Here is a 27,459-nt window from a genome sequence, read left to right on the forward strand (position 1 = left end):
ATGATTTGTCCTGCTAATTTTACCATTATGATTTAATAAAAGTTTACCTTTTAAAAAACATTTGGATTACCAGAGCCACACTATCTTCAATCCACTTGTCCCTACAGTGAACCTGCTTTACAAATTTTAGGGTGCGTTTTCTCTCCTGTTCCTCGTTAAATTGAGAAATTTAAAACTAAACAAACATATTGGAAAAATTCAATTTTTTTATTTTCAGTTTCTAATTTTGAATACTTTCCTCTAATACCTGTGGGGTCAAAATGCTGCACACTAAGATGAATTCTTTGAGGGGTGCACTTTCCAAAATGGGATGACTTTTTTTTTGGGGGGGGGGGGGTTCACTCCGCTGGCAGAGGTACTGCAAACGCACCTGTCGCCTGTTGCTTGTGAAAATTTGATACTTTAATCTAAACGAATATATAATTTGAAAATTTTTATTTTCCATTTTTTTATGGCCTAATGGTGAATACTTTCCTCAAGCCCCTGTAGGGTCATAATGCCCATTATACCCCTAGATTAATTCTTTAGGGTGTCTAGTTTCCAAAATGGGGTCACTTATGGGGGTTTCAAGTATGCAAGTTTCCTAAACCCACTTAAAAAAAGAAATGGTTCCTAAAAAAAATCCGCTTTGGAAATGTCAAGAAATTTGATAATTTACTGATATTTTTAAGCGCTGTAACACCCTAAAAAGTAAAATATGTTTACAAAATAAAGCCAGAATAAAGAGGACATATTGTTAATGTGACTTAATAACTAATTCATGTGATACGACTTTCTTTTTTTTACCAGAGAGTTTCAAAGTTTGTAAAGTGCAAATTTTTCATGATATTTTGATGTTTTTCACAAAAAAACATAAAAGATAATGACCAAATTTTGCCACTAACACAAAGTACCATATGTTACAAAAAACTTTCTCAGAATTGCTAGCATACATTAAAGCATCACCGAAGTATAAGCGCATAAAGTGAAACAGGTCAGATTTTGAAAAATGAACCTGGTCATTAAGGTCCAAATAAGCTTGGTTGGTTTAAATAAACCACTGTACACAGACCAACATTACTCCCATACAGTTACAACGCTATGGGGGTGAATACAGTACAGTTACATCCAGTGACTCACTGGTGATGTCTCCTCTGGTCAAAATCTTCCTCTTTACTTTACTTCTCACACACCTTGGCTGAGCTGCTAAGGGATATTCAACAGCAGTTGAAGTCGCTCAACCTAGGCAAGGTGTTGAGCAATAATGGCGAAAATATGAGGCAAGCTGTGGGCCGAGCCAGTTTGATGCACATCCCTTGCCTGGTTCATTTGCAGAATCTGGTGGTGCAGAGCTGACATGACAAAGCTGCTGCATAAATTGCCTAGCGTGTGTGCGCATTTTACACAATTTCACCCTGCCTCTGCTTGCCTGTCTGTGCTGCAGTGTAAAATGGACCTTCCCACCCACCACTGGTATGGGATGTAACTGTAATGCTGCAGCGACAGTGCATGCATCAACCGGGTTTAAAGTGACTCTGTACCCACAATCTGTCCCCCCCCAAACCACTTGTACCTTCGGATAGCTGCTTTTAATCCAAGATCTGTCCTCTGGTCCGTTCGGCAGGGGATGCAGTTATTGTCCTAAAAACAACTTTTAATCCTGCAGCGCTGTGTCTAACGGCCAGGGCTTACATTTGTATATGCATTAGGCTGGCACCACCTCTCTGTCCTTCCTCCCCACCCTCCTCATCATTAGAAATGATCCAGGAACATTTACTGCTGTTTACTGCTTTGCACTGGTGTATTTACAATCCAGCCCATGTTCATTATACACACAGGTGGGGAATAGGAAGCAATCTGCCTGGAGCATTCCTAATGATGAGGAGGGCGGGGAGGAGGGACAGAGAGGTTGTGCCAGCCTAATGCATATAAAAATGTAAGCCCCGGCCGTTAGACACAGCGCTGCCAGATTAAAAGTTGTTTTAATGACAATAACTGCATCCCCTGCCGAACGGACCCCAGGACAGATCTTGGATTAAAAGCAGCTATCTGAAGGTACAAGTGGTTTGGGGGGGGGGGGGGGTCAGATTGTGGGTACAGAGTCGCTTTTTAAAGGGTATGAGGCAAGGAAATTTTAATAGACAAATCTGGGAAAAAAATTCTTGGCAGGCTTAGGCACCTGGCCACAGGGCCAAGGCTCTAGAAGAAACTCTTACCCAGAGTGGGTGTAAATTTTTACACTGTCACGGGGGAAAGGGAGGGTGGGTGATAACATGAAAGCCCCTTAAAGAAGTGGCTCAGACACTCCAATGCAGACATATAACATCATTTGCTGCCTTTAAAATGCTTGGACACAGTTATCTCAAATGGAATTGATGTGGCAATACTGTCAACTGGTAGACATTTTAGCATACATAAAATAACAAGTCAAAAATATGCAAATGTTTCGGCAGCTCTTGAGTACGAACTCAGACAGTGATGATGGTTATCATGACGCCATTGCTAGTACAGCAGGTGTAATGTTGGTACCTGTGTTGTGTATGGCCGGTTTGTAACAATGGTCAGTGATCTGCCGGGCTGTGATGGGTTCCTTGGGCTCCTGTCACAGTAGTCCTGAGTGGAAAATGCCCCTCCCAGACTATCGGTATCGCCACCCAAAGAAAGGGGAAAATGACCCAAGGTGTGTAGCTGAGGTGTATAGGTGTTGGTGTAATGATGACTGAGTCCCAGTAGAATAAATACAACGGCTTTACTGAACAGTCTCTTGGAATACAGAATACTTTGGCAGTAAATAGCTTCTCTTGATACAGACTTGTGTGTCACTGAATCTGTGCCTGGACATACTCGTAAGTGCTGATACAAAAGGTAGATGTAGCGGTGATTGTATAGTTTAGAGTGGAGCAGTGAAGAGGAGAGGAGTTTGTTGAGGGGGTCCCTACCCAAGGTAGTTGTGTGCTCTGCTGGAACTTTTAGAGTACGACATAGAGTACGCAGACCTTCATTACGATTGCTTTGCTCTATCTGGGTCAGTTCCTCTGTAGCTAGGATACTGCCCTGCACTGTGTAGAGAGGTTCCCGGCGGGGGCAAGGATGAACCCTCTCTATCCTCCTTGTAGCGTATAATGCTGCATAGTGGGAATAGTTAGACTAAAGAAGTGGGGTGTCTCTAGTTGCTACATACACATGGGTGCTGACTCTCCAACACAACTGGACTGTCCCAGACAGGGGTCCTTGGCAAAGCAAGGCCCTGGCTTAACTACAGCAGGGATGCCTACTCTGTGTGTCTTCCTACCACGAGAATCTGAGGGGAACTACCCCACACTTCCTCCCACCAAGTGACTACTTCCTACAGGGGTGTGTACGGAGCCCTGTGAGTGGTGGAGAAAAATGCTTGTAAGAAGAGAGCGAGAAAGCAATAGGTTAGACAGAAGGGGTATCTCCATTGGACAACAAAATACATAGCAAAGAAGGAGCAGTAACCCTATGGTAACTACAGCTGTGCAATAAGTAAGAGCTTATGTACAAAACACTGACATCTAGTGGTGAAACCAATAAATACCTTCATCACCACCTGCCTTGGAGTAAAAGGGCTTTAGTGACAGGTGTACTACAGGAAACATCCATGGTGGGACTCCACACAGATATAACACATTGATTTTGCCAAAGACTGAGAAAAGTTTGTGGTCCCTGAAAAAATTAGACCTGCTCTGGTTCCCTTCATGCAAGAAAGCACTGTTGTGTTTTTTTTTTTTTTAATAAACTAGCCAAGACTGAGAAAGGTTTGCTGATACTGTCCATATTAGACCCACACTAGTTCTATTTATTCAGGAAAGACTGTTTTTGGTTTTGTTTGTTTATTGTTTCCAATAAACTGGTCAGCAGTGTTTAAGTTGCCACAAACTTAGATCCCCCTGCCATCATCCTCTTCAGCACAGCTCTGGGAGTCGGGTCGTGACGTCACCATTTTTTATCAAAGAAGTGAAGACTTCAGGCAGCAGTAAGTAGAGGGTGAAAAAGCACTTTATGTGCATTTCCCGTAATAAGTGTATATTGGTGATATGTATAACTTTTGGGGGGCAATACAATGCTTTTAAAAGTATAATAAAAAAAAATAAAAAGAAAATTTTCGCCGGACTTTATCTTTAACATTGATTATGTTATTTGAACACCTTGCTTACCACTTGTCAATTCAACCAAGAAGGCTCATTTTTCCCCCCTCTCCTGTCTGTCGTAGGGTTGCAATCTGATGCTAAATTATTGATGTTATTATAATAACAGGTTTTATTGCTGTTACCTCTGATCATCTAGGAAGAGGACATTTTACAAAATGCGATGCACTTTATAGCTGTACTGTAGGAATGTGAGAAATATCTTGCTGGCTTTTTGCAACTACAAAGAACCTGATTATTTGCTCCTAAAGGTCTGTTCCAGGTGTCTTTTATCTATGGACATCTCCACCTTGAAAAAAAGAAAAATATATCTCAGATAATCACTAAAGAGGGCAGTAGCCAATTTCAAAAGTTCACTACCGTCAGATGACAAGAGCTCTTCAACTAAGCACAGTAATTTATGTTGATAAATTGTAGCTGTCAGTATGTCCAAATCGCTTTATGAAATGTGTTTCTAGGCACACATATATGCTATGTGCTCTAAAACACACATTTCCTATCTGATAAGCTGCCTGTAAAAAGGGCAAACTTTCTGTAAGGTGATCAGGATAGTAAAACTTCAAGTCCACTAATTTAATATTTCACTTGAAGTTTAATTTATTTAAAGGAAGACAGGTGCCAGACTATCGAGAACATCTAAGCACAAGTGTCCCCATTGGCTTGTTTAAAAAGTGTCAATGTCTGATCTCAAGCATGACTTTTGGATATGGGATGGACCATCCCTTCTCCTTGACACAACTTTAACAATAATAAACACAGACTATGAAATAAAGGCACAAAACACACTTTTGGTGTTAAGATGGCAACAACTTTAACCCCTTAACGACATCGGGCGTAAATTTACGCCCTGATGCCGATAAGGGAGTTCAGAGCGGGGCCGCGCGGCGGCCCCGCTCTGAACCGCGACGGTCCCGGGTGCCGCGTGTAGCCCGGGACCGTAGGTATTAGCGGGCACGGTCCGATCGCCGTGCCCGCTAATACAGTAATCAGATGCAGCTGTCAAACATGACAGCTGCATCCGATTACCGGACGCAGCGTCATCCCTGGTGTCTAGTGGGGAGATCGCTCCTCCGTGATGTTATCTTCGTAACTGAAGCCGGCCGGGGACCGCTCCAAGATGGCGCCGTCCCCGGCTTGGCACTCGTTTACTTCCGGCTGCAGCAGCCGGAAGTAAACGAGTGCCTATCTCATGGATCTCTGCAGCATATCTATGCTGCAGAGATCTCAATGAGAGATCAAAGCACTTATACTAGAAGTCCCCCAGGGGGGCTTCTAGTATAAGTGTAAAAGTTAAAAAAAAAATGTCATTATTAGTAAAAAGCCCCCTCCCCTAATAAAAGTCTGAATCACCCCCCTTTTCCCAGGTTATAAATAAAAGTAAGTAAATAAATAAATAAACATGTTTACTATCGCCGCGTGCGTAATCGCCCGAACTATTAATTAATCACATTCCTGATCTCGCACGGTAAATGGCGTCAGCGCAAAAAAATCCCAAAGTGCAAAATTGCGCATTTTTGGTCGCATCAAATCCAGAAAAATTGTAATAAAAAGCGATCAAAAAGTCGTATATGCGCAATCAAGGTACCGATAGAAAGAACACATCATGGCGCAAAAAATGACACCTGACACAGCCCCATAGACCAAAGGATAAAAGCGCTATAAGCCTGGGAATGGAGCGGTTTTAAGTGTCGTATATTTGTTGACAATGGTTTAAATTTTTTACAGGCCATCAGATACAATATAAGTTATACATGTTACATATCGTTTTAATCGTAACGACTTGAGGAACATATATAACAAGTCAGTTTTACCCCAGGGCGAATGGCGTAAAATCACATTTCCCCCAAATAAACAAAATGCTTTTTTTTTTTTCAATTTCACCACACTTTGAATTTTTTTCTGGTTTCGCAGTGTACTTTATGCAAAAATTCAGCCTGTCATTGCAAAGTACAATTAGTGACGCAAAAAATAAGGGCTCATGTGGGTCTCTAGGTGGAAAAATGCAAGTGCTATGGCCTTTTATGCACAAGGAGGAAAAACCGAAAACGCAAAAATCAAAATTTGCTCTGTCCTTAAAGGGTTAATTAAATCACAGGACTAAAGCAATCACAGGAGTTAGGTGAAATGCTAGGTCACTGGGATTCATGGATCCCTAGCTGTCTTACATACAGCACCAGCCATAAAGGGGGAGATGATTGACAGGCAGATAGACCATACTGTGTGCTGACAGGCAAAGAGCCATGACTAGTCATGGGCAGCTCCCCACCCAGATGACTAGTTTCCTCTCTTCCATCCTCACACAGGGGAATAAAACAACTTTTTCCCCTCCGTGGCTGGTAACCTTGGGGAGCTGCATAGCAGAGCTATACTGTGCATCAGGGAACCATATCAGCTCAATCGTACTGATTGGTTCCCTTTAACCATTCTGCCTGCCCCTGGATGATGCTACCATTATGACATCCTTAAGGCTGGCCATTTCTATATATAATTTTTTTTTTTTATCTTTTACACATTTTTGTAAACTTAATTCAATGCCATGAAGGTATAATGTGCAGGCAAAACTATGAAAATTATGCTAAACAAAACTAAACCTCGAGAGTCATCCTTCAGCCCTGAGGAGAGGTAAAAACCCATGTCAAGGAAACCTCTAGGGAACCATGGCTGAAGGATTGCCTTTCTTCTAAGATGCAAATAGTCATCACTTATATTTTAGATGTCAGACACATCTAAAGAAAGCATATCAGGAGTGCATCTTGGAATCTCAGTTAAATTATTTAAAGGAATAGTATATGATTACTAAAAAGTGTCTGTTTTTTATATACTTATATATTTTAATTACACAGAAATAGTGCCAGTCTAGCGGTATTGGGTATTGCAACTTGCCATATTTAGGTTAAGGCTGGGTTCAGACACAGTATATTTCAGTCAGTATTGTGGTCCTCTTATTGCAACCTCAAGCGGGAGTGGATTGAAAACACAAAAAGGCTCTGTTCACACAATGTTGAAATTGAGTGGATGGCCACTATTTAATTGCAAATATTTGCTTTTATTTTAAAACACTGCCTGTTGTATTGAAATAATGGCAGTTATTTACTGTTTTTAATATGGCGGCCATTAACTCAATTTCAACATTGTGTGAACAGAGCCTTTCTGTGTTTTCAATCCACTCCTGGTTGAGGCTGCAAAATACTGATCAAATACTGACTGAAATATTCTCTGTGTGAACCCAGCCTAATATTACAATAGGCAGCCCATGTACAAGAGTGTCACTATTTCTGGAAAGAATCAGACCTGTTTTCTAATCATTACAAAAAAGACAAATACATGTAAGAATTTTAATGGGAACAAGGACAAAAACTGGTAATAAACATGTATTTGCCCAGACATCATAGGATCTGTAAACAAATGTTTGTAGACTGACTCACATTTATGGATTATGTGTCACAAGGAACCACTGACTCCAGTGTCCTTGAAAGACTGAGTGGGTTAAACTACATTAGATGTTAAGAGTAAAAGCTTCTTTTTCATCTAAGCTCCACAACCCAAAATGATTGTAATTTAGACTTCATGCACCTTCAGCAGTTGACTTTTCTGAGTAGAAATGACTTGACACTAATAACCTGAGCTGTGTAGCAGATGAAGACCACAAGCTTAAGTGTCAAGCTAGCAGCCAAATGCCATTCATTTCCAGGCTTAATTTAAAATGGATTTAAAAGAAAATACTGGATTTTTCCCCAAAAGCTATTTATAGACACTCCGTTTACAAGTAACATGATCAGTAAAGTATTATAGTAGTATATGCATTCAGGGATGCACCCAAATAGAAACATAGAGGATTGTCGGCAGAAACAGACTACTGGGTCCATCTAATCTGGCCTTTTAGTATTTTCCTTCTATTTTCTCATCCGTTTATCCCAGGCATGTTTAAAATTCTATTATTGTAGATTTACCAACCACATCTGCTGGAAGTTTTTTCCCAACATCTACTACTATTTTAGTAAAGTAATATTTTATCATGTTGCTCCTGATCTTTCCCCTAACTAACCTCAGATTATGTCCCCTTGTTCTTGAGTTCAGTTTTTTTATGAGCCTTATTTAGTCCTTTAACATACTTAAAGGTTTCAATCATGCCCCCTTTCCCTTCTTTCCTCCAGACTCAAATTCAGACTACAGATTCCAACCCTTAAAGGGGAACTCCAGGTAGAGGTTAAAAAATAAAACTTCTGCAGATGCATATAGCATTACTTACCTGTCTATCCCGGTTTTGAAACTACCAAAAAATCCATTTGTTTGGAGGGTTTTTGTTCTGTATTGTGTGGCTGTACTTCCTGGTTGAGCAGTTTCCAGAATGCAGGACTGGTTCCAGAATGCAATGCTTTCCCTCAGCTGTTCATCGCAGTCCCAGAGAAGTTGCTGCACCTGCTTCTGGCTGGTCAGCGATGGTGAATCACTCAGGGGATTGGGGATCCAGCTAAGCCTCCTGTGACATCACTCCCTGCCCCCTGTCTGCATCATCAGTCTGTGCTCAGCAAACACACACAATGTGAGACAGAGGCATGGAATATTTGTCTGCTAAGGTGGGAGAGCAGTGGGAGTAGGAGACAAAGTGAATTGGCACAGAGGCCATTTTTTTCATTTCCTGGATTTTTATAAGCTAGCAGTATGGCAGAACCGTACAGATATGGTAATACATTATATAGACACATCTGTCTACATAATGTACTTTTAATAGAAAATGTTTTTCCTTATGTGGAGTTCCCCTTTGTCTTTCCTGATATGTTTAACGCCTCACATCCCCCACCATCTTTGCATCCCGTCATCGGATCCATTCTATTTTATCAATATCCTTTTTTAGGATAGGTCTCCAGAACTGGACACAGTATTCCAGATGTGGTCTCACTAGACCTCTATACATCGGGATAACAATCTCCCTCTTCCTACTGGTTATACCTCTAGTTATACAGCCCAAAATACAATTAGCTTTCTTTACTGTCTGGTTGTCCTGATCCATTTTAAAGGTGTCAGACATCACTTCCCCTAAATCCTTCTCTTCTAAAGTCACAGGACTGCCGATATGATACTAAAATAAAGGATTCCTCCTTTCCAAGTGCATTATTTTACATTTGAAAACATTGAATTGCAGTTTCCATTTTTTGGACCACCTATCTAGATCTATCTAAAGCTAAATCCTTTTCCATATTACTGACACCTCCAGACCCTAATTTCTTTAGGACACAGGACATATCCTTATATCATGTGGTCCCTAAGAGGGTACAGAGAGGGTTCACACCGTACTGTACTGTCTAATTAACAATCTAAATGCAACTGTCCAAACTTACAGCAGCATTTAAATGCTGTTAAAATAGGATCTTCAGTGGTCTAGTGGACGGATTGTCCCACACCCCTCAATTGTGATGTAATTGTGAGGGGGCAAGCCGGGGCTAGGCAATGTAATGATAGTAATCCCAGGTAAGCAATCCTTTACTCAGGGCTCTTAGCAGCCCTTGGTAATTGAGCACTGATTGCAGAGATCAATGCAGTATGTATGTACTGCTTTGATCTCTATAAACAATAACTGCACTGCTCATAAAAGTTCCCTCAGGGGACTGCAAATTACTGTTAAAAAGAAAAACTTCATGTACCGTGCCACTGCCTTCACCTTTCGTATTGTGCAGCTGTCCCCCTCATGTACTGTGCCACTGCCCCTATATTTAATGTATTGTACTGCACCATTCTCTAATAATTTTTCCCAATCTTTGACTCTCCAGCAGAAAAACTACAACTCCTATCATGAACTATCAGCAGGGCATGATGGATGTTGTACTTCTGCAACATGGAGAAACACAGATTACAAAACTACAACTTCCATTATGAGGTCCCAGCAGTACATGAAGGGGGTTGTAGTGCTGCAACCTAGAGAGCCACAGTGTGCAAAACTACAACTCCCATCATGAACTGCCAGCAGGACATGATGGAGGTGGTAGTGCTGCAACCTAGAGAGACACATAAATGCAAAACTAAAACTCCCATTATGAACTGTCAGCAGGGCATGATGGAGGTTGTACTTCATCAACATGGAGAAACACAGACTGCAAAACTACAACTTCCATTATGAGCTGCCAGCAGTACATGATGGGAGTTGTAGTGCTGCAACCTGAGGAACCACAGGCTGCAAAACTACAATTCCCATCATGAACTGTCAGCAGGGAATGCTGGGGGTTGTAGTTCTAGGAATAATCTCACCTGTCCAGGTTCCTGCTTTTTTCTGGGGTTCTGGCCTCCTCTGGTCAGGTCTGGCAGCTGTGTTTTGGGTAGATCTAATCATTCTCCTCATTAAACTGAACAGAAGTGCCAGGGGTAGGAGGCTCTCTGTTTCCTGCCAGAAACCGGCTATTCAGTTGTATCAGCAATTGCTGATACAACTGAATAGGAGGGTAGATGCCCTCTTACCTCGCCATCTGGGAAGCAGATCTAGGTCTCACATTGTCTGCCTCCTAAAGGGTGTTTACTCTTACTCATTTATCTTCTTTTTCTTCCCATGTGTAAGAAGCAGGGTACAAAGTACTAAACAGCTGGTATCCGGTTCATACTCAAAACCACAGGATCACATTGCATTGTGCTGGAGGAACCTACCTTCACAGACAACTGGGTACCTTTTACCCTAGCGTTCTTTCTCCTGTACATCTCAGAAATACCACTCAAGGGCATGTATACCTGCTGTATTGCAATGCCCTGACCCTACCTCTATCTCCCTTTGGTTGCATAAAGTTGAAGACTCAAAGCATATGGAGGATCTGACAGCTCAGTTGCACGACCATTCTGCCTGCATCTCCCGGACATGGTATTGTTGGGAATAGTGTACAGATACCACAGAATTCAACACTATAACAGCCCACTGAGAGGTCCCCCAGTCCCCCATCTTCCCACCCACTGCCTCCCCCCCCCCCATCCCCCCCCCCCACCACCACCACCACTTCCACCCTTTTCTTCTTTGCTTCTCTTAATCTTTTGGGCTCCGGACCTCTTTGACATGTTTTGAGTACACTGTCACAGCATAGGTTGTAACTGTTTATTCTTCTGTGCATCCTATGTCACAACGTTAATTGTACTCTTTGTGCCATATCTGCTACTTTTTTTAGATTAAAAATTCTATACAGTTCAGAATTTAATTAAAAAAAACAAAAAAAAAAACCTAAGGACGAGAGAGAGAAGCCTGCTGATATGCCCCATAAGCTGATTACCTTAGCAGCAGATCGCCGTTCTGAAACTTGTCCAACTCTCCCGCATTGCCGAGTAACAGCCTAATTGCCCTTATGCAAATAATGTGCTTTAGAGCATTTAAAGCGTGTCCCACTTCCCCCGAGCGAGTCCCGCCCGGCCCGCTCCCTCCTGTGTCTTACAGCCCCTCCTATGTCGCCCAGCTGGCTCAGTTCACGGCCCCCCGTACCGCCCATATATGCATAGTGGCCTCATCAGCACACAAGTGCCGGGAAGATGTTCCATCAGAGACGGGCATCTTCCAGCGCATGCGCAAATCAGCCGGCTGTCTGGTGAGGATTCTTCTTCCTGCAACCCAGACGGCCAGCCGATTTGCGCATGAGCAGGAAGATGCCCATCTCCGACGGAATATCTTCCTGGCACTTGAGTGCCGATGAGGCCACTATGCATATATTAATATGCATAGTGGGCAGTATGGGGGGCGGTGAACTGGTCTGGCTGGAGGACACGGGGGTGGGGCTGGGCGGGAAACAGTGGTGCTAAATGCTCTAAAGCACATGATTTGCTTAAGGTCAATTAGGCTTTTACTCAGCAATGTGGGGGAGTTGGACAAGTTTCAGAAGGGTGATGTGCAGCTTAGGTAATCAGCTTACAGGGCATATCAGCAGTTCTCTGGTCAGAACCTGCTGATAGTGCCGCTTTAAAGCACTTGCATATTCGAACGCTGTATAAATAATATTTTCTATGGCCAAAGGAAGAAAAGAGGTTTGGGAAGAAGTTGCAGAAGACGGATTAGCTGTTGAACAGACTGACATAGAGGGGGAAGAGAACCCGAACCCTCGGAAATGATTCCCGCTGTCTGCCCTCTGTGTGGAGAGGGTGGATACAGCAGAAGGACCGCCTGGAAAACTGGGATATAACCATAGGCTGTACCCAGTTTTCCAGGTGGTCCTCCCACTGTATCCACCCGCTGCACGGAGCGGGCAGACAGCGGGAATCTGATGCCCAGCGTTCGGGTTCATACTAACCCGAACTTCAGCAGGTTTGGACCATCCCTAATTGTGATCTGTCCTCCAAACTCACCAGTTTCTCCAGACAGATAGTTTTTTTTAATCCATTAATCCAGATTTATCAATCACAAAATCATTTGAATATGTTAACTAAGATGGACCAGATTTAAAAAATGGGGCTGTGTCCTGGAGGCCAAAATTGTCTGCATCCTTAAAGGGGAAGTCTGGCCTAAATGAAAATCTGCTGTTGGTAGGGTGAAGTGGGAACATAGTAAAGAATGGCTACCTACCTGTCCCCATGCCCCTGCAGCACCGCGTCATATGTTTACTGTCACTCGGCTCTTGGATCTCTCACTCCTGCAGCATGACAAACTGACTCAGGAATACCTCCTTAGCCAGTCAGTCCCTTCCGGGCCCCTCCTGCCAGGTCGTGATGTCATCAGAATCTGCGAGAAACTGGAGCGGGGCGGTGGTCAGTGAGCCTGTGACATGGCACTGTGGGGGCACTGAAGCATGTAAGTAGAGCTCCTTTAATATGTTCACACACACACCCCGTCTGCAGCAGGTTTTTAATTTCATTCAGACTCCTGCTTTAAAGCATTTTTTTCAGCCTGTATTTAGTTTTACCAGCAACCAGAGTTTTACTTTAATTTGGTATTATAGAGGTTTTTTTTTTTTATAGAACTGCACATAAAAAAAATGCAAATGCAAAGTACAGTGAAAAAATATGAATTATTGCTGTAACTTTTACAAATAGTCAAAGCTTTTTCATCTTTCTGTTATATTGTCTTTGAAGAAAGCTCATTAGAGACTCCTAAAGTATATTTCAAACCATACTAATGTTTTATCAATACAATACAGCCTCAGGCATCTCCCGTTCACTCATAGCTCTGCTTCTCTTAAATACCAAATGTAGCAGAGCTAGAAGTAAGCCAGGACTTGGCGGGGGATTGTGGGTGGTGTGTAATTGAGTTCAGTTTGAGTGACACTTCAATTCTACTTGGGGAGAAAAATTACCATTATAATTCCTTCACTTATATTTCTCCAAAGCTGGGTATTTGAGAAACATTTTGCTTCTTTGTGCTGTCAGTAACACACCTCATGTTACAGCTGATGTTTTAAAAACAATGGTGGGATGTAAGTAATTCTATGCAAGATAATAAGGAATAAAATAAGAGGATCTTGCTGGGCTACACCTAGAAACAGAAGAGATTTCTACAAATATTTCACTCAGTCATCTATGAGTATATGCAATGGGAATAGTTGTATATGTGTTGATTGTGTGTCTACTGTATAAGAGAAGACGCTGTTATGGTGAACAAAGGGGTTATAAAGTGGCCTGGATGTATGTCTTGCATGTATTTATTGCAGAGGTGTGATAAATGTTGAGCGTGCTAAAGCCTTAGCATATAAGCAGAAAGAGAGAGAGCCTCACATGTGAAGTTTGCTGAACTGCAATATCAATATTTGACTTTTGATGGAGGAGTTATATGTCTTAATAACAACTGTGCAACATGTACCAATGCAGAAGACAAAATGTTTTCATAGAAAAGTAAAGCACATGCACCCCTGGCAATAGAGCTTTATCTTTTATCATTTCACTGACATAGCTCAGTCACGATCTGAACATTTACTCATATATACATTGGTAGAATACAAATTATTAATATATTTGGCTTAAAAATATAAAGTAATAAAGATGGTCCCCTAAGCCCTATGATTGTCATATCACTTAACCAGCAGATGGAACGTTCTGTGTATCTGACATTCTCTTCTGTAGTAAAAACCACTGAAAAGAGCGACAAACATAGTGGAATCTTGAGAAAACATGAAGTCAGGATCTGAAACCGCAGTTCGATAATGTTATATACATATTCTTGACAGGAGTTCAAAACTGTGTCAGAATTTGATCAGCTGTCATCTGATGAGAAGGATTTTTCTCTTCCTGAGCTGTCAAAAGTACAGCAGTGCTTCTTGTAATAAACTACTTGCCAGCAAACTCACTTCTGATAAAGGACTTCATTTTTTTCCAATTGTAATGGCTTGCATGACCAAAGGGAAAAATACTGCAGCATTCTCTTATCTTATTCCAGCCAATGCAATATTTCTGTGGGCACCGTAAAAATGGCTTTTACTTTTAAGACCTACATAATGGAGCTGTTTGTTATGGAGTTATGTTTGATTAAAGCTTACCCTGTCTAATTTCAGGATTATGCTGCAGCCACTTATCATATTTGTGCTAGCCAAATTTTCTGCTTCCACTGCAGAGACCAGGGAGAAAGTGACTAAGAAGCCGAGCTGTTGCTTGTATTATCACTATGGAATTATGCCGCATTATTCAAAAGAGTCGGACAAGAAATCTGTTTCATGTTAAAGTTTACTAAGTAGGATCGCTGCAAATAACAGGTTACAATGCTCTGAAATAGTATAAAGGTTCTTATCCTTTGTCAGTCTGAGTGAATTCTGGCTCAGTTTTCAAGAACGCCTAAAGAAGTTGTCCAGCATTTTAATTCTTTTTTTTCCGTAAAGATAAAAAAAAATATAAAAAGTGATACTCATCTGACCTATTTCCTGCTGCTGCCCAGTGCCTCACCTCTTCCTAGTGGTGAGCATCGGGGGCAGGGGATCAGGCAGATGAGTACCTATAATAACTGAAGACAGCCTTGTTCCTTCTGTGTTACTGCAAGATCCTTTAGCATTGCCTAAGCTGTTAGATAGCACCAGCTCATGCATTCATAAGATGACAACAGTAGAGTTCAATCCTCCTATGAGAATCTCCTTTTTACACTCAAAGATTATTTGGCCCTCTTTATTCCTGTATAGTATTATAGTAATCTGTCTACCTTTCTGCAAACAAACTGGGCTGCGACTAGGTGACAGAGCTTAACATTTCTCCACAGGTCCCACCCACAAAGTAAGAATATGGTAACGTGGCAGATTTATTGCAGTAATTGTCCTATGTGTATCAATACGGCTTATTCATGCTACAGAAACAACTCCACTTGGATATATGGAAAGATTTTTAGTTGCAGAACTTTCTGCAACAAATGTTCCTTATTTGAAAATATCCTAATGGTTCCCCGCACTCACTGCAGGATCACCTGACCATTTGAAGGATATTGGGGAGTATTGGCTTGCTTCCGCCAGCAACTATCAAGGGAAAAAATGAGCTAAGTGCCAAGTATATGGCTGTCAGATGTTGAAGGTATATGAACACCTCAATGGTGCATGGTTAAAGTGTCACTGTCATTATAACTTTCAAAATCTAAACCAAAAGTAGATGTGATATAAAGCAAGTTTGTAATTTACATTCATGTTTTTTTTTCTAGTTATCATGGAGAACATGGCTTTTCCTGTTTTCTGACTTTTTTTTTCTCAAAAAGTCAGAAAACAGGAAGTCCTGTGTATCCCAGGCCATCTGTGCGCTCACAGAGAGAAGGCAGTCAAGTGATTGATGGACACATTGAGCTGTGACTCTGTACTAGCTGGAATTCCAGTTTTTTTTTTTGTTTTTTTTCAACCAGCACAAGTCAGAAAATCTGCCTTCTGGAGACTGGACCTGAAATTCTGGTAAGTTCAGCTTTGTTTTACAGCATGATAATAACAAAAAAAATAATGACTGTATATTGCAAACTTGCTTTATATCACATCTACTGTTAATTTAGATTTTGAAAGATATTAACGACAGTGACACTTTAAGGTTACTTTGGGCTACAAACCCCACTATATCTATAACTCACTCTAATGACGTATATTCAATATGGGGTGCATAGTGTTAACAAGTAAGATACTATTCAGTTGGTAATGATATGGCTCCATGCAGCCTTAATTGGCTACCAAAGGTTTGGTTTACACTATTCACATAACATACAGATATATAGTATAGGCGTAACTTACATTTCCTACAATAATGCGATAATAATAATTTATTTTTTATTTGTATAGCGCACACAGATTCCGCAGCACTTCACATAGTTTTTGTTGCCAATTATTGCTTCCTGTCCCCAATAGGGCTCACAATCTAAATTCACTTATCTGTATGTTTTTGGGTGTGGGAGGAAACCGTAGTACCCGGAGGAAACCCACACAAACACGGAGAGAACATACAAACTCTTTGCAGATTTGAACCCAGGACCCCAGCGCTGCAAGGCTATAGTGCTAACCACTGAGCCACCGTGCTGCCCTTATAGAAACTAATACAACATTTGCAACCGAACCTCCACCTATCATGTGACATCGGTATATGTATATAGATATACAATTCATAGGTGGCCCAAACTTGGGTTGTAGCCATAACTGTTGAAGAGAAAGTTCCCTTGAAATATATATATTATATATATTTTTCTATTTTTTTTTTTAAGTAATACATGCCTAGTTCAGCAGAAGAAGAAACAAACCTTACTTTATCTTTTGGGAAATAAGCCACGGGGAATTGCACTGATTTTCTGAAGCAAGCTCTCCTGGTTTATCGCCCTGATGTATATTCTTAGTTGAACCATTTTCAGCCAACATAATGTTTAATGTAGCTTTGCCCTGCAGTTTTGTAGCATGCAGCTTGCACCTGGATAATATTTGACAAAACATCTTCATGGATTGCTACTGCTGACTCTGCAAACCTGAAGATAATAAATTAGTGAACGAGATGGATTTATCTAAATAGTAAAGACTCTTCTCTGCTGAATCCGCATCTTTAATACATTAATCCACTTTGTAAGGCTTTAATGAGGCCCAAGGATCAGGGTAAAGATATGTTTTCTCATATTGTGCATGTTGTTGAGCGCCAGAGGCTCCGCATTACAGGGGGTATTTACCACTGCTCCTAATTAGTATCCTCCCAATACAAAATAACTAAACAAACATTCTAAGGCCAACATGGAGAATTTGTTATATTATCATGTTATAATACATTTTATAATCTTAATAAAAATACAGTATCTCAATTATATTAAGTTTATCCTAAGCAAGAAACAGTAGAAGGAATGTGTCAGATGTACAGTATATTTATATAGGTAGATTATTCATCTTGTGATTTAGAAATGGCTATGCAGCATAGTACTTAAAGCAGACCATCTTTCATCTATTACACATTTTGCCATTAAAAGTGTTCCTATCACTTAAAATAACTTTTTTACGTGTCACAGAGATATGCAAAAAGCTTTGATAAGTCAGGGTCTTAGCCTTTTTAACGATTGGTGAATGTCTTATCACCCAGATGCAATGGCGTAGCTACCATGAAGGCAGGGAAGGCAGTTGCTATGGGGCCCCGCACTGCAGGGGGCCCGGGGGCCCGCCTGGCCCGTCTCCCCTGTCTTCAAGGTAGCTACGCTACTGATAGCAAAGCACCCTGCCAGAGACGCAGAAGGGAGCGTCTGCGATCCCCTCTGTAACACCTCCGCACCTCCCCCGGACACAGGCTCAGAGCGTCCTGCACCAGTGTCCCCCTCTCCACAAGTGGAACAGTCCCGGGACGTTCCGCTAAGCCCCGCCCCCATTGCGGAAAGCCCCGCCCCCAGCGCCCACCGCGGGTGGGATATTCGCTCATGGCAGAGTGCACAGAGCCTGGGGAGGAGACACAGCAGGAGGATGGTAATTATCACTGCCAGCTGGAAGTCACCAGCTTCCCTGGCATCCTGTATAATGGGGGTCACCAGCTTCCCTGGCATCCTGTATAATGGGGGTCACTCAGGCTTAGCTTCCCTGGCATCCTGTATAATGGGGGTCACTCAGGCTCAGCTTCCCTGGCATCCTGTATAATGGGGGTCACTCAGGCTCAGCTTCCCTGGCATCCTGTATAATGGGGTCACCAGCTTCCCTGGCATCCTGTATAATGGGGGTCACTCAGGCTCAGCTTCCCTGGCATCCTGTATAATGGGGTCACCAGCTTCCCTGGTATCCTGTATAATGGGGTCACTCAGCCTCCCTGGCATCCTGTATAATGGGGTCACCCTGCTTCCCTGGTATCCTGTATAATGGGGTCACACTGCTTCCCTGGTATCCTGTATAAAGGGGGTCACTCAGGCTCAGCCTCCCTGGTATCCTGTATAATGGGGTCAGTCAGCTTCCCTGGCATCCTGTATAATGGGGTCACTCAGCTTCCCTGGTATCTTGTATAATGGGGGTCACCAGCTTCCCTGGCATCCTGTATAATGGGGTCACTCAGCTTCCCTGCATCCTGTATAATGGGGTCACACAGCTTCCCTGCATCCTTTATAATGGGGTCACCAGCTTCCCTAACATCCTGTATAATGGGGTCACCAGCTTCCCTGGCATCCTGTATAATGGGGTCACTCAGCCTCCCTGGCATCCTGTATAATGGGGTCACCAGCTTCCCTGGCATCCTGTATAATGGGGTCACTCAGCTTTCCTGGCATCCTGTATAATGGGGTCACTCAGCTTTCCCTGCATCCTGTATAATGGGGTCACCAGCTTCCCTGGCATCCTGTATAATGGGGTTACCCAGCTTCCCTGGCATCCTATATAATGGGGTCACCAGCTTTCCTGGAATCCTGTATAATGGGGTCACTCAGCTCCCTGGCATCCTGTATAATGGGGTCACTCAGCCTCCCTAGCATCCTGTATAATGGGGTCACTCAGCTTCCATGCATCCTGAATAATGGGGTCACTCAGCCTCCCTGGCATCCTGTATAATGGGGTCACTCAGCCTCCCTGGCATCCTGTATAATAAGGTCACTCAGCCTCCCTGGCATCCTGTATAATGGGTTCACTCAGCCTCCCTGGCATCCTGTATAATGAGGTCACTCAGCCTCCCTGGCATCCTGTATAATGGGGTCACTCAGCCTCCCTGGCATCCTGTATAATGGTGGTCACTCAGCTTCCCTGCATCCTGTATAATGGGGTCATCCCGCTTCCCTAGCATCCTGTATAATAGTCAGTATAATGGAGGTCACCCACCTGGACTCAGAGCTGCCCCAACCAGCAGGGACTCCGAGCGGCCTGCTACCCCCCCCCCCCTTCAGCGTCTCAGAGCTGCCAAAGACAGCTCCATATCGCCGATACAGGTAATATGTTGGGGGGCCCCATACACTTTTTTGCTATGGGGCCCCATGAATCCTAGTTACGCCCCTGCCCAGATGCCGACAGTTAAAAGTTTCTAACACTTTAAAGCTAACACTTTAAGGCTATGTTCCCACTACATAATGATAAGCGCTAAAACGACCATTGTTGTAACGCAACGGCTAGTATTAAAGATCGTGCAGGTTTCCAGTCTCCTTTAGTGGTCAGCTGAATAGGATTCTGGCTATAGAATGTTCCAAAATTGGTTTCTCCTGTAGTCAGAGGGGAAAAGAATGGCCTGGAGACTTAGGGCTCTATTATACAGAGCAATATGAATTAAGCTGATTGACAGATCATCCATCCGTGTGATAAAGACAAAGATCCACCTATGACATGTCTTTAGGTCCTGATCTAAAATCATTGGCCGCCGGGTGTGCATAACTATGTGTAATAGCGATGCACATCTGACGGCTGATAAATCTGTAAAGAAAATAATAAAGATCTTACATTACCTCTCCGCACTCCCGGTGTTCTCTTTGCTACACTTTTAAAGCAAGGCCTGCACGGACGTCGCTATGTCCATGTAGCCTTTACTGCACAATAGTCGAGCCATGTAATAGGCTCTAGCAGATTCGTCTTTACTTTAGTGATTGGGCGGTCTAATATGGCCCTTAAAGTCATGCAGCTGAGATCAGTAGTAGAGATGAGCAAATTTACAGTGTTAGCGAAGTGCTTCGCTACACTCAGCCATCGCTAGTCACCTGGGTGCCTCAGATATCCACTTAGATATCCACTCCTGCACCTGGAGCGGAATGGAGATTAAAGACAGCTAGTTGACAGCAGAATGTAGCGAAGCCCTTCGCTAACACTGTAAATTTGCTCATCTATAGTCAGTATTTTTACATACTGTACTTTGCTGTGAGTTAGTTTTCGTTTTCAAATGTGACACTTTCAGTAGTAAGAATTACCATGTGAAGTTTCCGAATTACTAAATCAACAATGGAATTATTGTTCCTTTAAGGGTATATAAATGTCTATCAGTCAAAGTATAGAATTAATAGTAAAATAAGATCTCAATTTAGAGGACTTGCAATGCAATGATGTATCGTAACATATGTTTGCCCATTTAAAGATAAAATGTACAGCTGCCCACTGAAATTTCATTTGTGGATGAACTAAAATACTTTAAACGAAGGGCAAGACGAAATATAGCAAGAGATAGATGGAAAAGAACAAGGTAGTCTTTTTTTACATACAGTAGGTGGTGCCAAGAAAACTAAGAATAAGGTTTTTGTTTGTTTTTTTGTGGTGATTGGTTGATGGCTCATTTGTGGACTGTTCTTTTTTTCCAATGATAAAAATTATCTCAGATAATAAAGAAATATTCCCATCTCAACTAATATAGTTATACTTGTTGGGTTAAACTTTACTGCTGACAGCTCATTGTAGATTGTAAGCCCTCAAAGGCCCTGTATGCCTATGTACCAGTATACCATTTACCTTCATGTAACATGTTTTGATTTTGTAATGTTCTTTTTGTCACGCCCATTCGCTAGTATAGAACTGTGGAATCAAGGATAAACGAAGGAGACCGGACCTCCAAGGAAATTTTCCTTTTTTTTTTTAATCACACCAGTGCAACGTTTCAATGTGTAGCCTTTCTCAAGCAGTGAAAGGCTTCACATTGAGCCGTAATGTTGCACTGGAGTTGTCCTTTAAAAAAGTGACATTACCTTGGAAGTGCAGTCTCCTTAGTTTATCCTGGCATTCCATACGAACCTGGGTCCGGTTTGGTGAGATGTGCAGAATGATGGCCAGGCAATGATTTGTTAACAATGGGAGGGAAAGAGTGGCATATTAGGAGGCAAGTTTGCTAAATAAATGTATTTGCAAAAATCTTTAGCTTGACTAGTCCTACTATTATAACTATATGAGATTGAGATGGGAATATCCTTTCAAATCCACCTTGGTTAATGCCAATGACAAGGGGTAACAACCCATAATACTCCTAAATACTTTTCTGGCTGATATCAAAGTGCTGGAGATTGATAGAAGAGTGGTGTGTGTGTGATGTGTGTATGCGTGTGTGTGTGTGGGTGGGTGGGGATTATAAAGTTATACTGTTGTGTGTATTCAGTTTAGAAAACCTTATTCTGGGACAGTTCAACCACAAGGGAGACATCACACCCCTATCCACACCACAATGCTAAAAACACATTCAGAATGACAATCATATGATGGCTTCTGCTGTAAGGAGGAGAACTGAACTGACTGATGTTTGACCAATCTTTGAGGCGCCACATACAACAAGAAAAAGATCCCATTACGGATCAAAGAAATGCAGGGACAAACATAGATCAATATATCAAACAGAATTTTTTATTTAGACAATTCATATGAATAAAATACAATATATCACATTATCATGAAAAGAAAAAACACACAAAGGAATAAAACATGACCAAACAGATGGAAAAACATACAGGTGGTGAGGGGAGATATACACATATTTTATAGGATCATATATTGCACATGCTATTCAGGATATATGTAATTGAGGGAATGCAGGCAGCCTCCACTAGATGGCGCACTGAATGTAATTATATACAACACTAGATAATGTATAACCTGGCAGAAGCCCTGGAAAGTACGGGAGATACACAAATAAGTGTCTCCCACACAGAAAATAAACTAATGTCTAAAATTTATAATTAATGGAGGATGGCTGCATTCAATATAGTCCCACTCACCCACTCACCCTACGCGCGTTTCGCGTGGCTTTATCAAGGGATGTGAGCATTGGGGGGAAGCCATGATCTTATATACCACCTTACAACCAATGAGAATTGCCTATAACAGGTGAAATAACTCACCCTAATGACGAGCTGACCGATAGTCTGAAGTTGCATCCTAATGGAGGAAGTGGGTGGAGACAGAGGGGATAGTCCATGTGGTCACGTGACAGCGTGCGTCACATGTGACTAAAGGGGATGGTCATACTAGTCATGTGACAACAATCGTCACTTGTAACCGGAAGTTGCGTCAGATCCCTCAAGTCACATGATCGCAATTGCGACCATGTGACTGGGAAGCAGCTAACACAGACAGGAACTTGTTGTCATGACAACGCCTTGTAGATCACATGACCGCAAATGCGGACATGTGATCTGAGCATAAACAGATCAAAACAAGAAAAAGACAGAGAGAAAGAATTCAAGGTGGATCCACAGCACAACATAGACCAATATGTTCAAATTACCCTCTATCTCTCTATATACTGATATAAATAGTCAGAATATACTTTAGACTGAATATACATACATAACACATACATACATATTGCAAACTATCATGGACCATTGCATAACATACAAAAACATACAAGACAAATAACATTAAGACAGATAATACACCACAGTGATAGGTGAAAAACAAATAAAAGTGCGATGTGCAAAAAGTGCAAAAAAAAAAACACACGTGAATACTTACCACTTACCCTCAGAGGTGTAAATATATACAGAATATGTTACATTAATATAGTTAAATGTGTAGGTATACCATAGATCAGTGTTAAACAGAAATGGGTAAATGAATATAAAGTGAACTATAGACTACTAAAATAATGTGCAGTTTAATTCCAATATTATGTGATTAATAGTATATAGACCAAGAATTTGCATAGTTATTACAAGTGAAAAAAATGCATATTGGTTGATACAACCAAATGCAGATGTGAGTTGTGAATATAAGCGTATAATGAAAACTATGCCTAATGCATGAATAGTAATATGTGCAAAACCTGCAATGAGAATACATATAGACAATATAAAGACATTTAATACAGACATTTAATACATAAAAAGGTTATAAAGTGCAATATATCAGCGTATAAAGTGACCAATGCATATATGTAAATAAATTGATGTACCAGGTCCTAAAGTGCAATATATCATCATATAAAGTGACTAATGTGCATATCATCGTATAAGGTGACTAATGCATATGTGTATGTATATTGACATAACTAGATGCAATATAATAAGCACCACTCATTACAGATAGTCCCTCTAGTCTCGTATATCGATAACGCTCCAAGGATGAAAAAAATTCGTCGGCTTCTCATTGATTGCAGATCCCAGATTTATATACTAGATAAAACACAATAACAAACATATAATGAAGCACTACAGCACAATTAACAAACAGGATTAAAAAATTATTAAAAATGTGTGCCAACATTGACACAACATATTAAAAATGAAGAAAAGGCTTCCTCAATAAAGAATATTCATTTAGCGGACATGAAAAACATACGTTTATTAGTCAAGAAGGTATAAAACAGAAATATAAAATGTGGAATATAGAATGTGGAGTATAGGGCGGCGTCATTATAAGAAGGGGGCAAAGCTATTATACTCATTTAGGCCAGACGGAGCCATTGTTTTAAGGAGATAGATCCATCTCGTTTCCCTTTGTGCCAAACGTTTCTTAATGTCACCACCCCGTATGTTGGTATGGATCATATCAATCCCCCGTACTTTAAGGCCTGTTTCATCGCATCCATGGGCTAATTTGAAGTGCCTCGGCAATGACTTCAAGCCCGCAGTATCATTTGTATCTTTGGCTGCCCGGATGTCTAAAACATGTTCACGGACACGTCTTCTCAACTGGCGTGTGGTCATGCCCACATAGATCTTATCACATGGGCATGTAGCAAAATAGATCACTCCACCACAATGCTAAAAACACATTCAGAATGACAATCATATGATGGCTTCTGCTGTAAGGAGGAGAACTGAACTGACTGATGTTTGACCAATCTTTGAGGCGATCATACACGGCCCATTCAATCGATCACTAGTGCCATGCCCTGTAATAGCCTCTCTTCCTTTTTATTGAAGCTTCAAACCCAATGTTAAAAAATCCAGAAAGTATTGTTTTTTTTATTTAACAGATTTACTGAGTATGAAACAAAAAACACTTTTTCTTTAATATCATTTTTGTAAGCTCTATGAGCTGCACTTGTTCTGAGCTGTGAAATCTAAAGTTTTCAGTTCAAAGTGCTGGATAGTTGTTCCCCTGCACAAGATATGAAATTTCTGAATAAATGCTTTAGGGACAGAGAAGTCTGATAAATAAGTCAGGGATTTATCAAAGCACGTTCCCCTCTTTAACTGTTGGATCAGACCGAGCTATCTTCGAGGTCATTGCATGGATGAGCAAGGTGCCATACAGTATAGAGACAGAGACTGTGAGCACACTTGTTTTTGGTTTCTCTCTTTTTCTTTGTGTACAGTAGCATATGTTCCTGCCAAACATTTATTTTGCAACTGTTCTCAAATGAAGATCTTCAAGTGCCTCCTAGTGGCTGGTATGAAAAATACTACAGAAATCTTATTCTATCAGAATGTTCATGATAGATTGTATTTTATATGCCCAAACGGGCAGTATTTTAGAGCTTGTAAAGCTTTCTGGAATCATTTGATATGATTTGGACAGTTGCCTTATGTACCTTTGATTCTTGTTGTAAAACTTATACCCTAGTAATTTTACTTTAAAGTGGTATCCAATCTTCTACTATACACTCTGTATCATTGTTAATGGTTTTACAATCACTGATTGCAGTCATTTGATAGGAACCTTTATTGTTTACTTCCTTGTACAAAGTACAAAGAGAGTCATTCAATTGTTAGCACCTAAATTACTCAAGTGCAGAACAGTATATTTATTTTTGTGTTCTTCTCCACTCTTCTTTCTCTGTTTGAGTATATTACATTATGCTGTTGCAAGTGCGGAAAGTTGAACTGACTGATGTTTGACCAATCTTTGAGAGGATCATACACGGCGAGAAATCATAAGGGTCTTTTTATAAACACTGATCCGCCCCTTATTAGTGATAATCTGTCTGTGTGAAAGGGCCTTTAGATCACCTCTACAGAGAGTTTAAGCGGTCTGCATTGCCCTTGTAAATAGGACTAAAATGGGTCCTTTATAATGGCCTAATATTATGCCTCCGGCCACAAGAGGCGCCAGTGATGTGAATTGTGCACTCACAGAACAGGGAGGAGAGACACTGGAGGAAAAGTAAAGCTTAATATATCACAAAATTTGGCAAATAAACTATATGTTGGCTGGACCAGCCAAGTTTCATGTGTATGGAGGCCTCCCAGACATGATGTCAGAGGACAGAGGGATAGGGCATGTTGGATTTCAGCTGCCTGACCATTTAGTTTTCGGGAAGATATACACTCACTAGAGTTGTATGGCAACAAATTAGCTAATGTCTTCTTATTCAGAATACAGTATCAGTGGACTGAATATTTATGTGTATAGGCTGAACAAGGGAGAGATCTGTTAGGTGAACAATTAGGCTATTAAATGTTTAAGGACACTTTAAGAGGACATGAGATAACTCTGCTAAATCTACCATTTGCTACCATGACATCATATGATAGAATTAAGTATTAAATGTATTAAAAGAAATTGAAATGGAATACCTTTATTCTTGTGAAAGTTTCTTTCTATGGTAAAAGTTTATTACAGAGCAGCATGTAATGTCCTGTTCATTCAAACTCAGCCATACAATAACATAGCATGAGGACTTGGCTCAGTATAGAACATTTTCACCATTTGTGATGATACTGAAATGTTCTTTCAGCTCAGCTCCCTAAGTAATAGATAATTTAATAGTTTTCTTTAGAGAGAACATTTTTTTTTAAGTAAAAGTACAAAGAGGCCAAAAGTTACAATCTTCTTTCTTACTTTTCAGCTGCTGGAGTTCTAAAGTTTGGGACTTTGGTCAGCACATCAAACACTTATGATGGCAGTGGCATTGTTACAGTGGAAACTGACAGTCCTCTGATATGGACCATGGGCTTAAAGACAACAAATGATGATTGAAGACATGAACTGAACCTTTCACCAGTATTACATCTAAGAATAACATTGTAGGTGAAGAAAGGTTAAATATAGCTGTCAAAATCCTTAAGAAAGAGAAGCAGCATAAGGGCCAAACTTTATCAGTTTAAAACTCTTAACAACCTTTCCATCTGTCTGTCTATAGCTAGGTTTGGAATATTGGGCAAACTTGCAGCTACTCTTAAAAAAAAGGTCCATGAAGACTTTTATTAAAGTATTGTATTGCCCCGCCAAAAGTTATAAAAATGACCAATACGTGCAGGGAAAAAGGACTCTATATGCATTTCCCATAAGTTTATATTGGTGATTTGTATAACTTTTGGAGGACAATACAATACTTTATTAAAAATTTTTACTCGACTTCTCCTTTAACGTGGGTGTAATGAATTATGGTTATGTATTTCATGAACACTAAATCTTGGTTGCCAAAAAAACCTGGTTATGAAAAAAAGTCTGTGAAATCTAAGCAGCATCTATACTAAAGTTATAATATATGCATTTTTACTGTATTCAAGGAAATTCATAATACAATGTACATTCCATACTTTAACACAATTTTTAGTACATTCAAACAATAAAGTGCCAAGGCCATGTTTTATAATAATGATTTGTGATTTATAAAATGACAGCATATATGTAAAATAAAAAAATTTTCATTATAACCTTTTGTAATCTCGTGTTTTGATTTCACTGCGGTCTCTAGTAGGGCTCAGTATAAGGCTAGAGCAACATGATGACTTTGGTCACATGACATTGCATCTTGTGTTAGTGAATTGTGTCACAGCTGTGATAGATGGCAAATTAAAAGTTACTGTGGGGGATGGAGGATAACTTTAGCAATGTGACCTAGGTTAAGGTGGCCAGGGTGTAAATGATAACTGTGGTAAGTGTCCAGTGGGTCAGTGGTATGCATCTAACATGTTAGTGGCATATGCTGTATGTGTATAGTGTGTGAGTTGTGTGCAGTGGGGTGTGTTGTATATTTTCTTGGTTATGGTATGTGCCTAGTATGTGAGTAGAGTGTGTGTGGTATATGTTAAGTGTGTGAGTGGCATGTACACTATGGTTCCCTTTTATAGGGCCTTACTAGCACTAAAAAGAACCTCTGGCACCCAAACCCTACCAGCCCACATACAAAATTTATTCCCATC

The 27,459-nt window shown here is 40.9% G+C and overlaps 1 protein-coding gene and 1 long non-coding RNA gene across 3 annotated transcripts in view; one reads left to right on the top strand and one right to left on the bottom strand.

The window, feature by feature from the left end:
• LOC138783560 (uncharacterized) overlaps nucleotides 1-22,434 on the bottom strand; it is an 82,969-nt gene extending 60,535 nt beyond the window's left edge. The window contains exon 1 of the long non-coding RNA XR_011361711.1: nucleotides 22,264-22,434. This is a non-coding gene — a long non-coding RNA (uncharacterized lncRNA). The remainder of the gene's footprint in view (nucleotides 1-22,263) is intronic.
• The window catches only part of TPK1 (thiamin pyrophosphokinase 1), a 429,239-nt gene extending 402,309 nt beyond the window's left edge, over nucleotides 1-26,930 (top strand). For both annotated transcript variants that reach the window (XM_069958392.1, XM_069958393.1), the window contains one exon: nucleotides 26,160-26,930. In XM_069958392.1, coding sequence (XP_069814493.1) covers nucleotides 26,160-26,290 — 131 coding nt within the window. In that variant the 3' untranslated portion in view covers nucleotides 26,291-26,930. The remainder of the gene's footprint in view (nucleotides 1-26,159) is intronic.
• Nucleotides 26,931-27,459: the final 529 nt, after the last annotated feature.

The sequence above is a fragment of the Dendropsophus ebraccatus genome, chromosome 2, assembly GCF_027789765.1.
Source record: "Dendropsophus ebraccatus isolate aDenEbr1 chromosome 2, aDenEbr1.pat, whole genome shotgun sequence".
In the NCBI taxonomy this organism is placed as follows: Eukaryota; Metazoa; Chordata; class Amphibia; order Anura; family Hylidae; genus Dendropsophus; species Dendropsophus ebraccatus.